The 13,163-nt window shown below is 38.8% G+C and overlaps 1 protein-coding gene across 1 annotated transcript in view; it reads right to left on the reverse strand.

Moving 5' to 3' along the window:
* Positions 1-976: 976 nt before the first annotated feature.
* The window catches only part of LOC114052495 (cytochrome P450 3A21-like), a 54,475-nt gene continuing 42,288 nt past the window's right edge, over positions 977-13,163 (reverse strand). Inside the window, exons 8-13 of the mRNA XM_027875144.1 lie at positions 11,072-11,199; positions 8,980-9,064; positions 8,263-8,423; positions 5,954-6,180; positions 3,739-3,901; positions 977-1,226 (exon numbers count right to left, since the gene is read on the reverse strand). Of these exons, the coding sequence (XP_027730945.1) occupies positions 1,116-1,226; positions 3,739-3,901; positions 5,954-6,180; positions 8,263-8,423; positions 8,980-9,064; positions 11,072-11,199 (875 nt within the window). The 3' untranslated portion in view covers positions 977-1,115. The remainder of the gene's footprint in view (positions 1,227-3,738; positions 3,902-5,953; positions 6,181-8,262; positions 8,424-8,979; positions 9,065-11,071; positions 11,200-13,163) is intronic.

The raw sequence follows: 13,163 nt of genomic DNA on the forward strand, positions 1-13,163 counted from the left end.
AAGGACCAAGATTCTCAGTGGAGGGAGTCACAAGTAAGCACAAAGGATTCCCATGTGTGGCATTCTGCCAGGACCAAGACTTTGAAGAAAAGACTGCCTTTGTATAGTGTTACTGTGTCTGGTCTCTCTTAATCCTTTTGGAATCCTGGGTAGAGTTTGTCCCAGCCTTGCCGTCTGATGTATAGACAAACGTAATTTTTATCTTTCACATCAAGTATCAAAATACAAATTAAAAGAGGGTGGCATTAATCATTATTAGCATTAACTGATATTATTGAACATACAGACTGTTCAAGGTGCTGAGCACTGAGCACTGTAGAAGACCCTTGGTGTACCAGAAGGAATTTACAGTTGAAGTAAGAAAAGATTGGATAGAAAAACATAAAGACCTTAGAAGTTAACATCTTTTAGACTGATCTTTGGGATGGGATGGGCTAAAGCAGTTGGTTAGAATTCTCCCCATTATTATTTTACCTAGTTCTGGAGAGGCTAATGACAGCAGTAAGTCAATAGAATTGAATTAAAAGCATAAATACTGACAAAGAGGAGATAAAATGGTCCTTATTGTGCAGACAATATGATGGCTTACCCAGAAAACCCTACACAATATACAGTTTCCAACAGGAAGAGTTGAAGTCTTAAAATTCTGGATAGACTTTTGTCTTTATATTGTTTGGGGAAAGAGAGGATGGAGAGAAAGGTACCCAAAGATTGAAGACAGAATTTGGGATAGGCTTTCTTCACCTGGACTTGGTCATGTGATTTCTAATGCTACTGTGAAAAAATGACCAATTATCTATACATTGCCACATTTGAACTTCACAAAAACTTTGTGAAGTGTGTATTATAGGTATTGTCATTCCCATTTTACAGTAAGAAAACTGAACCTTGGAGGAGTTGTGAGTTGTAGGTGATCACATAGCGAGTAAGTGTGAGAGGCAGGATTTGAACACAGAATTCTATGGACTGTATCACATGGCTTCTCAAATAGAATATATTTCATATGCATTTTCATAGAAATTTCCAATCCTTATTCTTTTTCTTTTTAATTTTTGAAAGGGGTTGGGGGAGTGATGAGAGGGTGAGGTAGAGTGAAGAGTCTTCTTTTTATGCCGTCAATTTCTTGGTTTCTTTTCCTCAGCATCAAATCTTGTTCTAGGCACAAGCTTCAGAATGATTGGCTTTTTGGGCTTCATAAAACCCCTTGTGTCTAACTCCAAGGGAATCTGTAGGGGAAAACAAATGGAATGTACTGAATTACTTGATTATTAATTAATTTTAATTAATGTTTACCAACTATATGCAAGGCACTAGGGATGCTAGGATATGCTAGGAGCTAGGGAATGCAAAGACCAAAACTTAACAGTCCCTGCCCTCAAGGAGTTTGCATTCTATTGAAAGGTAAACATGTTCAGACACATATGTGTGTGTATATGTGTGTGCATGTGTGTATATATAGAGAGAGGTGTGTGTGTATATATAGAGGGAGAGAGTGCTGTATATATATATATATATGTATGTATGAAAATTTCTTATGTGTGTGTTTATGAACACACAGAAAGAAAACATAAAGTGATTTCAGTGGTGAGGAGAACACAAACAAAATGAGGAGGGGTATTAGGAATGTCCTCAAGTAGGAAAAGCATTTGAGATAAACCTGGAAAGAATCTAGAGATTCCAAGAGGGAGAGTCAAAGAAGTTGTGCATCCCAGGGATTAGAAAAAGCATGTATGTGATAGGCCTGGGTAAGGATGTGTGGAGCCAGCTCCCACTGGCTCTGAGGATTGTGAAATTTTCAGTATGAGAACTTAACACTTCAGAAATCAGCAATCGCTACAAATCAGGACTTGATTTATTGTTTTGGTGATGGTCTAGACTTAAAATGTTAATAATGCAAACTAAACTTACATACATTCTGCCTCCCATGCCTGCCCAGTTATTAAACATTTCCCAACATGCTCCTTTATTGCTATATAAATGTGGCTTGAATCAGCAGTGTGTGGTTGGAAGCCTGGTGACTATAGGCTGATAACAATAATCATAATGATTATTATGACAATCATATATTGTTATACATTATATATTGCACATATAATAATGAAAACTACAACTGGCATTTACATAGCATTTTAAGGTTTGCAAAATGCTTTACAACCATCCTCTCATTTGAGTTTCATGACCCCCTTGCCTATGATTCCTTCTATCTCTGAACCAGTGTGGTCAATTCAGACAGGAAACTGAGGGCCACTAAGCCACAAATAAGGATACCTGGTGGCTACATATTGACTTATTTTCAAGGTATAATGTGATCTATGCTTTATTGCATTTTTATTTATTTTGCTAAATATTTCCCAGGTACCTTTCAATCCAGGGTATATATACATATATATTGTATACATATACATTTGCAAGTATGTGTACATATACACATATATACATATATACACATAATTTATTTTGTTAAATATTTCTTAAGTACATTCTAATCTGGAATTCAAAAAGAGTGCTGTGGGTTGCAAGGACCTTGTATTTGACACCTATGATCTGAACCCCTCTATGACTTGAACACTGCTCTCTCCAGCCAATAGAGCCCAGCTTGGTGGCTCTGAAGAAAGAATAAGAGGTTTTCTGGGAACAATCTATGACTGTGGTTATAAAGATCCCCTGTAGTTCTAAATTTCTACTCAATTCATTCTGAAAGATATTTGATTATTTAGTTAAATGCCTACTATGCATATGGCACAATGCTAGGTACTTATGGGGCACCCAAAAGATGATGATCACTACTTCTCTCCATCAAGAGCTTATCATCTAGTGCACAGGATAAGACAAGTATAAAAACATTGCTCTAAGACAATATGGGATATTTGCCATGAGAGCTGTGTATGTGTGTATGTGTGCGTAGGTGAGGTGGAGTGTGGATATCAGGGAAGGTTTCATAAAGGAGGTAACTGGTTAAGAAGCCTTGAAATATTGGTGCCATTTCAACAGATGGGGTGAGGTCAAGGGGCCAGGAGAAGGGAATTCCAGGTAAGAAGGATGGCATAAGCAAAGACACAGAGGTGGGGAAACACAGGAGGGCGTTCAGGAATGTCGATTAATAACATTTGACTGCAGCATAGAGAAGAAGTGAGAGATAAGTCTAGAAAAATAGAATGATGCCAGATTGAGGGCCTTGAAGGTCAGGCCAAGTAATTTAGACTCAGTTTAGTAGGCAGAGGGGAACCATTAAAGTTTTTCAAGGAGCGGATTTGCTATTGACCATTTAACAATAGCCTCAATAGCTCCTAAAATTCAGAATAAAAAGGAGAAATAAGGTGCAGGGGTCCCTTCCAACCAACAACAAGACAACTGAATGGTAAGGAACTATACTGATCAAGAGAAAAACACTCCCCTTCTTCCACTGGAAAGGTGGGGAGCTATAGGTATGGAATGTTGCATACATGGTCAGATGTGATTGATGTATCAGTGTTTTTGCTAAACTGTTTTTTCCCTACCTTCAATCTTTGCTACAAAGGAATGTTCATTGGATGGTGGAGTATATTTGCAGATGAATTCAACATAAAACAAAAGGCATCAATAAATAGGGAAAAATTGAGTATATGCTAAAATAAAATAGGAGAACTATATCCCTTAAGGAACACACATCACTAGTTATAGTGATTTAACCTACTGAATACTAAATCCAGAAATTCTGACTTAAATCTATTTGCAAAGAGAGATCAAGATTTCTCTCACCGGGGTCTCTTTGCAGGGCTCCAAGGTAAAATTCTGTAAGACCATGACCAGGGCAGTCTTCATGGTCAGCATTGCAAACCTCATTCCAATGCAGTTCCGAGGACCAGCTCCAAAGGGAAGGAATACATATGGGTCGATGGATTTTCTTTCTTCTCGATCAAACCTGATCCCAAAGAATAAGTTGAAAACAAAGGCTGAGAAGGTAAAAACTTACTTGGCCTTCGAATTGGATCCAAACTCCATGGAAATTTCCTTTATTGTTCCTTCTTTCTCTTTTCCATTTCCCTCCATATTTAGAGTATCCATCAACCACACTTAGACCCATGTTCTGTGAGATGGAAGTTTTCTGAGAACCCTGTCTTGAAATGATGCTCACCCAAGGTAGCATATGTAAGACTAGCTGATGTGGTCATTCATTTATAGAAAGACTAGACTCTGAATTTGGGAGGCTTCAGGGCCTAAGAGTGGAGATCATAGAATATCAGAGCTGTAAGGGACCTTACAGCTCATCTAGTCCAACCACCTCATTTTACAGAGGAGGAAAGTGAGGCCCCCCCAAAGTTAAATGACTTGTCCAAGGTCATTCACCTAGCAAGTGACAGAGCCACGATTCAAATCCACATCTTCTTACTCCAAACCCAACATTCTTTACATTTTACTATGGATTGTATTCAGAAGGGGCTCTTGGGGTCAGATAAGCATGAAGTTTTCTGGATTATTATTGTTGAAGAGAGCAGGAAACATCAATCTCTCCCTCCTAGAAAGGAAGTCTCTGTGATTGCACACAGGAATAGTCATGGTGATTTTTTTTAAAAGGGGAAAATTAGGTTAAAATGAATATCAGAGCAATCTTGAAGGTGAGAAGGCATTGGTTCTACATGTAGCTTGAGGTAAGGGGAAGGGATGCAAGGTGTATAAATGGAGATGGAGCCATTGTTGCCCAGCAACCAGAAAGCAGACTCTTGTCACCACCCTTTTAAATATGACTGCCTATACATAAAAGCACCTCAGGTCTTTCTTAGCACCAGTTGGTGGCACTACCTCCTTCTCTAAATCTTGTTGTCTCCCTGCGGTTCCAGCTGCCTGGTCTCCCTTTTCAGAACCATAAAGTTCAGGACAGTTCCCCTAGTTACATACCTTAGGAAAGGCTTTCAATGCCATTGCCACCAGTCATAATACCAACCTAGGTTAGAATTAAGTATATAGACTTGGCTGTTAAGCAGAGGTAGCTGGGTCATGATGCAGCTGTTTCAAGAGAGGCCAGAATTTCTTTCAGAATTTGCTGTGCACACAGGCTGTGCTATTTAATTATCCCCTATGAATACACTGGACAAAAACCTCTGTTTGTGGGAAACAGGCAGATTTGTAAATCTGGATTGGGAATCAGCCCATGCTAATTAATAATAATATTATTATCAGCATGGCATAGTGCACAGAGAGCTGACCTCAGAACCAGGAAGACCCAGGTGTAAGTTGCTCCTTTCACGCACAGCCTATGTGACGGAGCAAGACTTTTAACATCTCAAAGCTCTAGGCACTCTAAGACGTTAAATTTCAGAGAAGATGCCTACCTGCATTAATAGAGGGAGTTCCTTATACCAATAAAACCATATGTCCAGTCCCCATCCTTAGTATTATCATCATCATTATTGTTAATTTGTGAATTTGTACAGAGAAAATACTGACCTTTGACCAACCTTGAGGGCTTGTCCCTCACCGAAGTTACACTTAATACTGCTACAACCCACACCTGAGGCTTTTAAATCTTGCTCAGCTCCCTGCTGCCAGGGTCTCTAACACCATCATTGGTTCCTGCCTCATTTGCCAGGTTTTGACCCCACAGTGATGCCAGAATAAGACTTGCTCATAATCACAGCTGGGAAATTGCATTTTATTTTCAACACATATTTATCCTTCTTGTTGCTGATTTGTCTGGCCCTGGGCCAGTCTCCCCATGCCTCTGGTTTTAATATCTGGCTATAAACTCCAGTGTTATAGCTGCTCAAAGCTAGTCTCATTGTCATTTTCTTCAATGCAGTTAATTAAATTCTATGCACAGTATGTGGCCCCACATCATAAAGGCTCCCTGGCTGGAGATGCTAGGACTAACTGTCTATGATCCACGTCCCATGGGAGCATCCTGATTACCTTTTCCTCACAGTCTCAACAAGTGGCCCTCTAAAGTTAACCAACCCATGGCCTTCCCTTCACGTACCTTTCAGGACGGAACTCTTCAGGTTCTGGCCAGTACTCTGGGTCATGATGCAGAACATAGACAGGGATCATCACCACTGTCCCCTTGGGAATGATTATCCCATTGATCTCAGCAGTTTTCTCACAGATTCTCTCTATGCGTCCCCCCTGTGGGTAGAGCCTGAGTGTCTCATTCACCACCATGTCCAGATACTCCATCTGGAAGATGGTATCATAAGTGGGGGCTGCCTAAGGAGAGAAGTCAAATTGGCAGAAATGAAATCCATCAGTAAATATCTATCAAATGCTTACTACATGTAAGGCAGTATGCTAGAAGCAATGATGGGCACCCAAGGGAATAATCCAGTCTGATTATTTTAATAAATAATGACTCATTTGGCAGCTAGGTGGTACAGTCCCAAGAGTCCTAGACTTGGTACCAAGAAGATTTGAGTTGAAATCCAGCCTCAGACATCTACTAGCAAAACACTTAACCTCTATATTCCCCAGTTTCCTCATTTGAAAAGTGAGGATAAAAATAGCATCAACCTCCCACATTGAAATGATAATAAAATTGTATACCTCTTGCAAAACATTTTCCAAACTTTGAAGTGCTATATAAATGGCAGCTAACTATTTAGGAAGCAAGAGCCAACCATGGGCTCAGACCTGGGGCTCATGCTTTGGGAGATACTAAGTATTTGAAAATAGAATTCAAGCCCATAAGGAATTAACAACTTATGATCATTCCTAATCTTCGCACTGCTGGAATAGATATCTGCTTCCAACCTCAGTACGACTATAATAGCACATCATGGATATGGTAGTTGGATCCAATAAGACTTTCAAAATTCATACATCCATTCAAAATTCTCCTACTGATTCATTGACCATTCTTTCATTCTTGTCCTTTCCTTCAGTCAAAAGATAAACATTGAGAATATCTGTGGCAGGAGAGATGATAAAATTCTGAAATTATCTATCAGCTTTGAGGAAATGTTTTTGCAACATCTTGCTAGCTTTGAGCAACTGTACTTTAAAATGTCATCAGTTCAGACACAGCTAATTTGGAGGTTTTGATTCTTTGGACAAAGAGCTTACCTGTCCTCTGTCTATGAAGGAATGGGTTGCTACGCAAATGATTGGTGTAAAGAATTTATAAGGAAAATGTTTGAAATGGCTGGAGAGAATAAACAGTTTTCAAGTAATTTAGAAGCCCTCATTTACTTACAATTGCTGTGCTAATCATGAATCATTATCTGGTCATTAAACATTCCCTCCTAGGACCTTCACTGGACAACACTGCTAGCCTATTAGCAGTTACTATATATGTTGCAAAGGAATAAAACTAATACTTCTTGGAAAATAGGCATTCAGATTGATTTTGCACCCTTGGTCTGAATCAGTAAGGCTTGACTGCTTTAGGTTAAATAGACAACACTGGTACTGTACATTTGCTATGGCAGATAGCATTGCGTTGGGTGGCTCCCATTTGGAGCACAAGAGAATTTTTGGCTGATTCCTCAATCACTCTGGCAGCAATTTCTGGGAATTTTTTTTTCTAGAAATGAGTTGGCTTTATTTCCATCACATGCTAGATCATCCTCCACCCTTTGTGGGTTCATATCTTCTGTAGTTGTGTAATATCACTTAGTCCTTGGTTAGTAATAGTCTTAAACTGTGTAATTCCTTGTTTTGCTCACCATGCCCAATTCACAGTGGTCTACAATAAACAATCCTTTGTTACTAACTGTTTATTGGATGGAGTTAGTTGATTCTTTTTGTCTGCTGATAGGATAAACATATCTATTTCTAGACTTAGGAAATCCTATGTTATACAGAATACTTGGGCTTGAGAGGCATCATGTCAAAGTGGGTATAGAATAGATTTTGAAGCTACAAAGACCTGAGTTCAAGTCTCTAACCTGACCCATACTGGCTATGGCACCCTGAGCAATTTATTTAACCTCTCAGAGCTTTAGGCAGCTCTCTATGACTATGGTTTGTAGCAAAGGTACTGCCAAACATAGGCATTACTTGCCTTGAAGGCAAGAGGGTGAGGAAGAAAAGGTGTCCTTCCATTCCTATGCTACTGACCTTTTCTTCCCATTGTGTTTATGAGGAGAGAGAAAGAGAGAGAGAGAGAGACAGACAGACAGACACACAGACACACAGACACACAGACAGACACACAGAGAGAAACAGAGAGACAGATTTTTTTTTTCCATTCTGGATATATAAACAATAATAAACAGCTATTGCATACTAGATGTTTATTGAATTGAGTTAATTGATTAAATTGAGTAAATAAACATTACTTGCCCTTTTTACCTTGTTGGGTAGATAACTGTCTATCTCCTCATGGAGTTTCTTCTGGATTTCAGGATGGGTGGCCAAGTTATAAGAAATGAAGGTGAGGGTTGAGCTTGTAGTTTCATAGCCAGCAAAAAGAAAAGTAACTGCCTGAGCCACAATCTCCACTTCAGTCAAAGCTTTAGGGAGAGAATCAAGTTATAAATGTGAGAGAAAGCAATGGTCAGAACCCTAGGTAGTACTCAAGTTCATAGCCAAATGGAAATATTTCACTCTGGGTCTTGGATGGGTGCAGCTTTGATCATTGACTAATCAAAGCAAAATGTCACGTTAAATTTATTGTTTCTTCCTAGTCCTTGTAAAATCCCAATCTGACACAGGTGAAATGAATTGGAAGTTGAATCTTAGTGGTTGCTGATGGAGGCTGTATGATGTCACTCAACTGAGTACAACATTACAACAATGATCTGGTGAGGATTTTTGCAATGGGAACAGAGTAGTAAAACAAAAATCATAGAATCAGAATGGTTAAGTGAGTTTTCCAAAACTCACTACTAATAAATCCAAAGCCAGGATTTAGTTCTCCAAACTCTAGAGTCCATACTCTTTGGGAAAAAAAAACTCTTTTGGTCTTCGATTTTGCATCAATGATACTTCATTTGAAATCATGAATTGACTATGATGGACTACTATTTCATCACTGAGTTTATATTTCTGTTCATATGCAGACATTACCCTTTGGAGAGTTATTCTTCTCCTTAGATCCAGGGTCATTTGTGGCCTGGGAATCAATCATTAATTGCAGGAAATCCATTCGCTCCTGGGAACAGAGAAAGGTTCAGAAAAGTGAATATGAAGTTGAATGAGTAAAGTCATGTAAGCTACATCATTCTTTCTATGAACTCCATCTTTTTCTTTAGCCCATCATAAAACTTTCATTGTGAAAAGACTGGTAGAAGAAAAGGCCTATGTTTCTTAGACATTTCCAATATCTGATATACCTGAGAATTCACTAAATCTTGACAAGTAGAAGGTGCTCTCTTTGCCCTGTCCCTCGAACATCACATTTAGATTTTCCCTGGTGCAGTCCTCTCTTCATCCATTCCTTAATAGCACTTAACCACACAGAGCTGGCTCTAGGCAAAACCATGGTATCCTTCTAGCTCCTCTCTAAGCCCTCCACATGCCCTTACACTCTCTCCTCTACATCTTTATCAAAATATACTCAACCTACTTTCACACTGGAAAAGATCAAATTAACTAATTCATGCTGAAGTGTTAACAGCCCATCACTCATTCAAATAATGGGTGGCCAAGTTACAAGAGATGAAGAATGAGTATCATGCTTGTAATTTTGTGGTCAGAAAAAAGAAAAGTAACATCCTGTGGAGAAATTCCCATTTCAACAACAGTTTTCTGGAGAAAGCAATCCAAAAATGAGAAAAATGCAGCCAACAGGAGGATCTTGAATAGCCTCCTTGTTTACAGTCAGAAGGAAAGAGGGGAGAAAGGGTAAGAGAACACAGATTTATTAAATATCTACTATGTGCTAAGGCACTATGCTGAGATTTAGAAATATTATCTTAATAAATATTTCACTATGGGCCTTTGATGATTTACAATTTGATTTGTGTGAACAGATGCAGAGTGAAGTGAGGAAAACCAGAAAAATTTCTACTATGTTTAAGTACTTCTACCATGATACCAAACACTGCAAAAATGAAAAACTTTCAAAGGTTTAAGATCCCTGATCAATAAAATGATCAACCATGATTCCATGTACCTAAAGAGATATGATTTTGGACATGGCCAATATGAGGATTATTTTCTTGACTATGATTGTTTATTATAAGAGTTTTCTTTTTTCCAGTGAAGAGAAGAGGGTAAAAATTAAATGCTTATTAATTGAAAAAATAATTTTAAAAATTAATAGTACAAAGCTATCAGCTAAGGAATGAACCTCTAAAGGAGTGATTTTGGATGGCAGTAATAGGATGGAATACAGGTATTCTTCCTAGTTCTCACAAGTCATGCCCCAGTATGGCATAGCTTTCCTAACAGAATCTTCACCATCTTCACCTCATGCAAAACCTTGATATGTGTAGAGAACACCAGATATTGTACCAAGACTCTGGTTATGAAAAAGATGTGTCTGGGATTGGTAGCAGGTCTAGACGGGACTCCGAAGGACTTTCAGGACTAATAATTTCAAGTCCTTTCTGCCTCCTGTCTGTTCTCTGCTTTATGCTACTGACTAGTAAAGTATGAGAGGGTCAGGTTTGATTGACAGCAGAGTCCAATGAAGTAGACTCTCTCTCTCTCTCTCTCTCTCTCTCTCTCTCTCACACACACACACACACACAATCATAGCTTCAGAGAAGATAGAAAACTTGCTCAAGGTTACATAGTTAATTAGTTATTTGCAGGATGCAGAACAGAACCCAGGCCTCTTGACTCCCAGGCATGCCTCACACTACACTGTCTTTTACATCATAAGACCACCCAAATTGAATACGGAACCTCAGTTCTTTTCAACTCCATAACCTGAACAGGATACTACCCGGAATACCAGATCTGAAATGCATTTATTGAATGGCTTCACCACTGTGACATGGGACAAATCACTTAAATTCTTGGTGCCTCAGTTTCCTCAGCTATAAAATAAGAGAATTGGATTCGATAAACACTCAGTTTCCTTCTAGTTCTAAACTTAGGATCCTATAAAAAAACAAACAAAAATGCATCTTTTGACAAGGATGTTACTAAGGCCCAAATTTCAGCAAAGCTGAAATACATACATATACATATGTTCTAGGGTTAGACCTACCCTTTTGTTGTTCTTTTGCCGGTCTGCCATGATATGTCGCATTGCATTCACAAGAAAGTTCGTAATTTCTTTAGAAAAAAGATTCACATTCATTTTTTCCAATATGGGTACAAGAGAAGGAAACACCACTAGAGAAAATGGCAAAAGAAATGGATCAGTATAACATAAAGCAGGGAGAAGGAGGCTTTTCAAAGACTCTTTCTAGTGTCAATGATGAGACAAGGGATTGAGTAGGAAAAGTGAGAGAAAACACTAGGGGGATCATTATTCTGAGATCCATCCTAGTTCCAATCCAAGTCATTTAATACTATAAGATCATGATATAGAAGAATACTGGTTCTGGACCTGGACTCTAATCCTGCCTCTGATACTTACTACCTGAGTGACTTTGGACAAGTCACTTCCTCTCTTTTGGTTTCAAGTTCTTTGTAAAATAAGGGGATTGAGCTAGATGGCCTTTGAGGTCCCCTCCAGCTGTAAATTTATGATCCTAGAATCCTTGATTTAAGTCAATAATCATTCGTATTACTATTAAAAACTTCTAATTCCACAAAAATTTTTGAATTGTTGGACTGACTTTTAATGAGATACAATTCAATGGAAAAAAAGCATTTATTGTACAAAACTCAGTGTTAAGAATCTAGAATAAGGGCAATATTGTGTCATGGATCCCTTGAACAGTCACCATGGTGAAGCTTATAGGCCTTTCTCAGAATAATGTTTTTAAATGTACAAAATGAAATGTAAAGGAAACCAATTACATTGAAATGTAGCTATCAAAAAGTTGTTGTTGTTTTTTAAACTAAGTTCATGAAGCAGCTGGTAGCTCAGTGGATAGAGCACTGGGCCTGGAGTCAGAAAGACCTGAGTTCAAATCCAGTCTTAGACACTTTCTAGCTATGTGACCCTGGGCAAGTCGCTTCACCCCTGATTGCCGGACCACAGGATTCACTGAATCCCCGGGAAAAGGAAATGACAAACCACACCAATATCTTTGCCAAGAAAACCATATGGTCAGTTGGTCCATGAGGTCACATTGGACATGACTGATTGATTGAACAACACAAAGTTCACGGACCACAGATTAAGAGTCATTAGTTTATAGGAGTACAAAGAAGAATAAGACATGGTATCTGGTCTACTTCACTAGCCTCCTAATAAGTATTTCCACCTTCATTCTCCCTCCTCACCTTCTAATCCATCTTTCCCACTGCTGCTGAGGTAATTTTCCTTGTATTTCTGGTCACTCTTCAGCTCAGACCTCCATAGTAGCTCTGTGATTCTTACAGAGTAGTATTCCATCACCTCTACCATACAATGACCTGAATAATCTGGTACCACCTTACCTATACAGCTATTTTTTATGCAACTCCCCTCTAAAAATATAATTTGCTAGCAAAACTGGACTGCTTTCTATCCCCTAAACACAATATGTGGTTATCGTGCTATTCCTCCTTTATATGATTTGCCATGTTGCCCTGGCTCTGCCTGTAACTCACATTTTTCATTCCCTAGTTAAAGTCCAACTCAAACGTTACTTCCTTCAAGAAGTCTTCCCTTTTTCTCTCAAGCAATAAGAATTGTCCCCCTCAGACCATAATACTACTTTGTTTTGTATCATGTTAAAGTGCTAGTTGTGTTATACTATATGTGTATCTAACGTCCCGGTTAGATGGTAAGTTACATAAATGCAGTACCAGTAACTCATAGACACTTCAAATGTCCCTCAAAGTTTAGGAGAAAGCCTTATACTACAGTTGCTTAATATGTGAATTAAAATGCACTGAAGAATTTTAAAGGGAGTAGGGGAGATACCAGATTTACAGAAATCATTATAGCTCTAAGTAAAGTATAGCAATGTCTGTGAGACATAGAGATATAGAGCACTGGGCCTGGAGTCAGAAAGACCTGAGTTCAAATCCAGTCTTAGAGACTTTCTAGCTATGTGACCCTGGGCAAGTCGCTTCACCCCTGATTGCCGGACCACAGGATTCACTGAATCCCTGGGAAAAGGAAATGACAAACCACACCAATATCTTTGCCAAGAAAACCATATGGTCAGTTGGTCCATGAGGTCACATTGGACATGACT

The sequence above is a fragment of the Vombatus ursinus genome, unplaced genomic scaffold (assembly GCF_900497805.2).
Source record: "Vombatus ursinus unplaced genomic scaffold, bare-nosed wombat genome assembly UNPS02014807.1, whole genome shotgun sequence".
Classification (NCBI taxonomy): Eukaryota; Metazoa; Chordata; class Mammalia; order Diprotodontia; family Vombatidae; genus Vombatus; species Vombatus ursinus.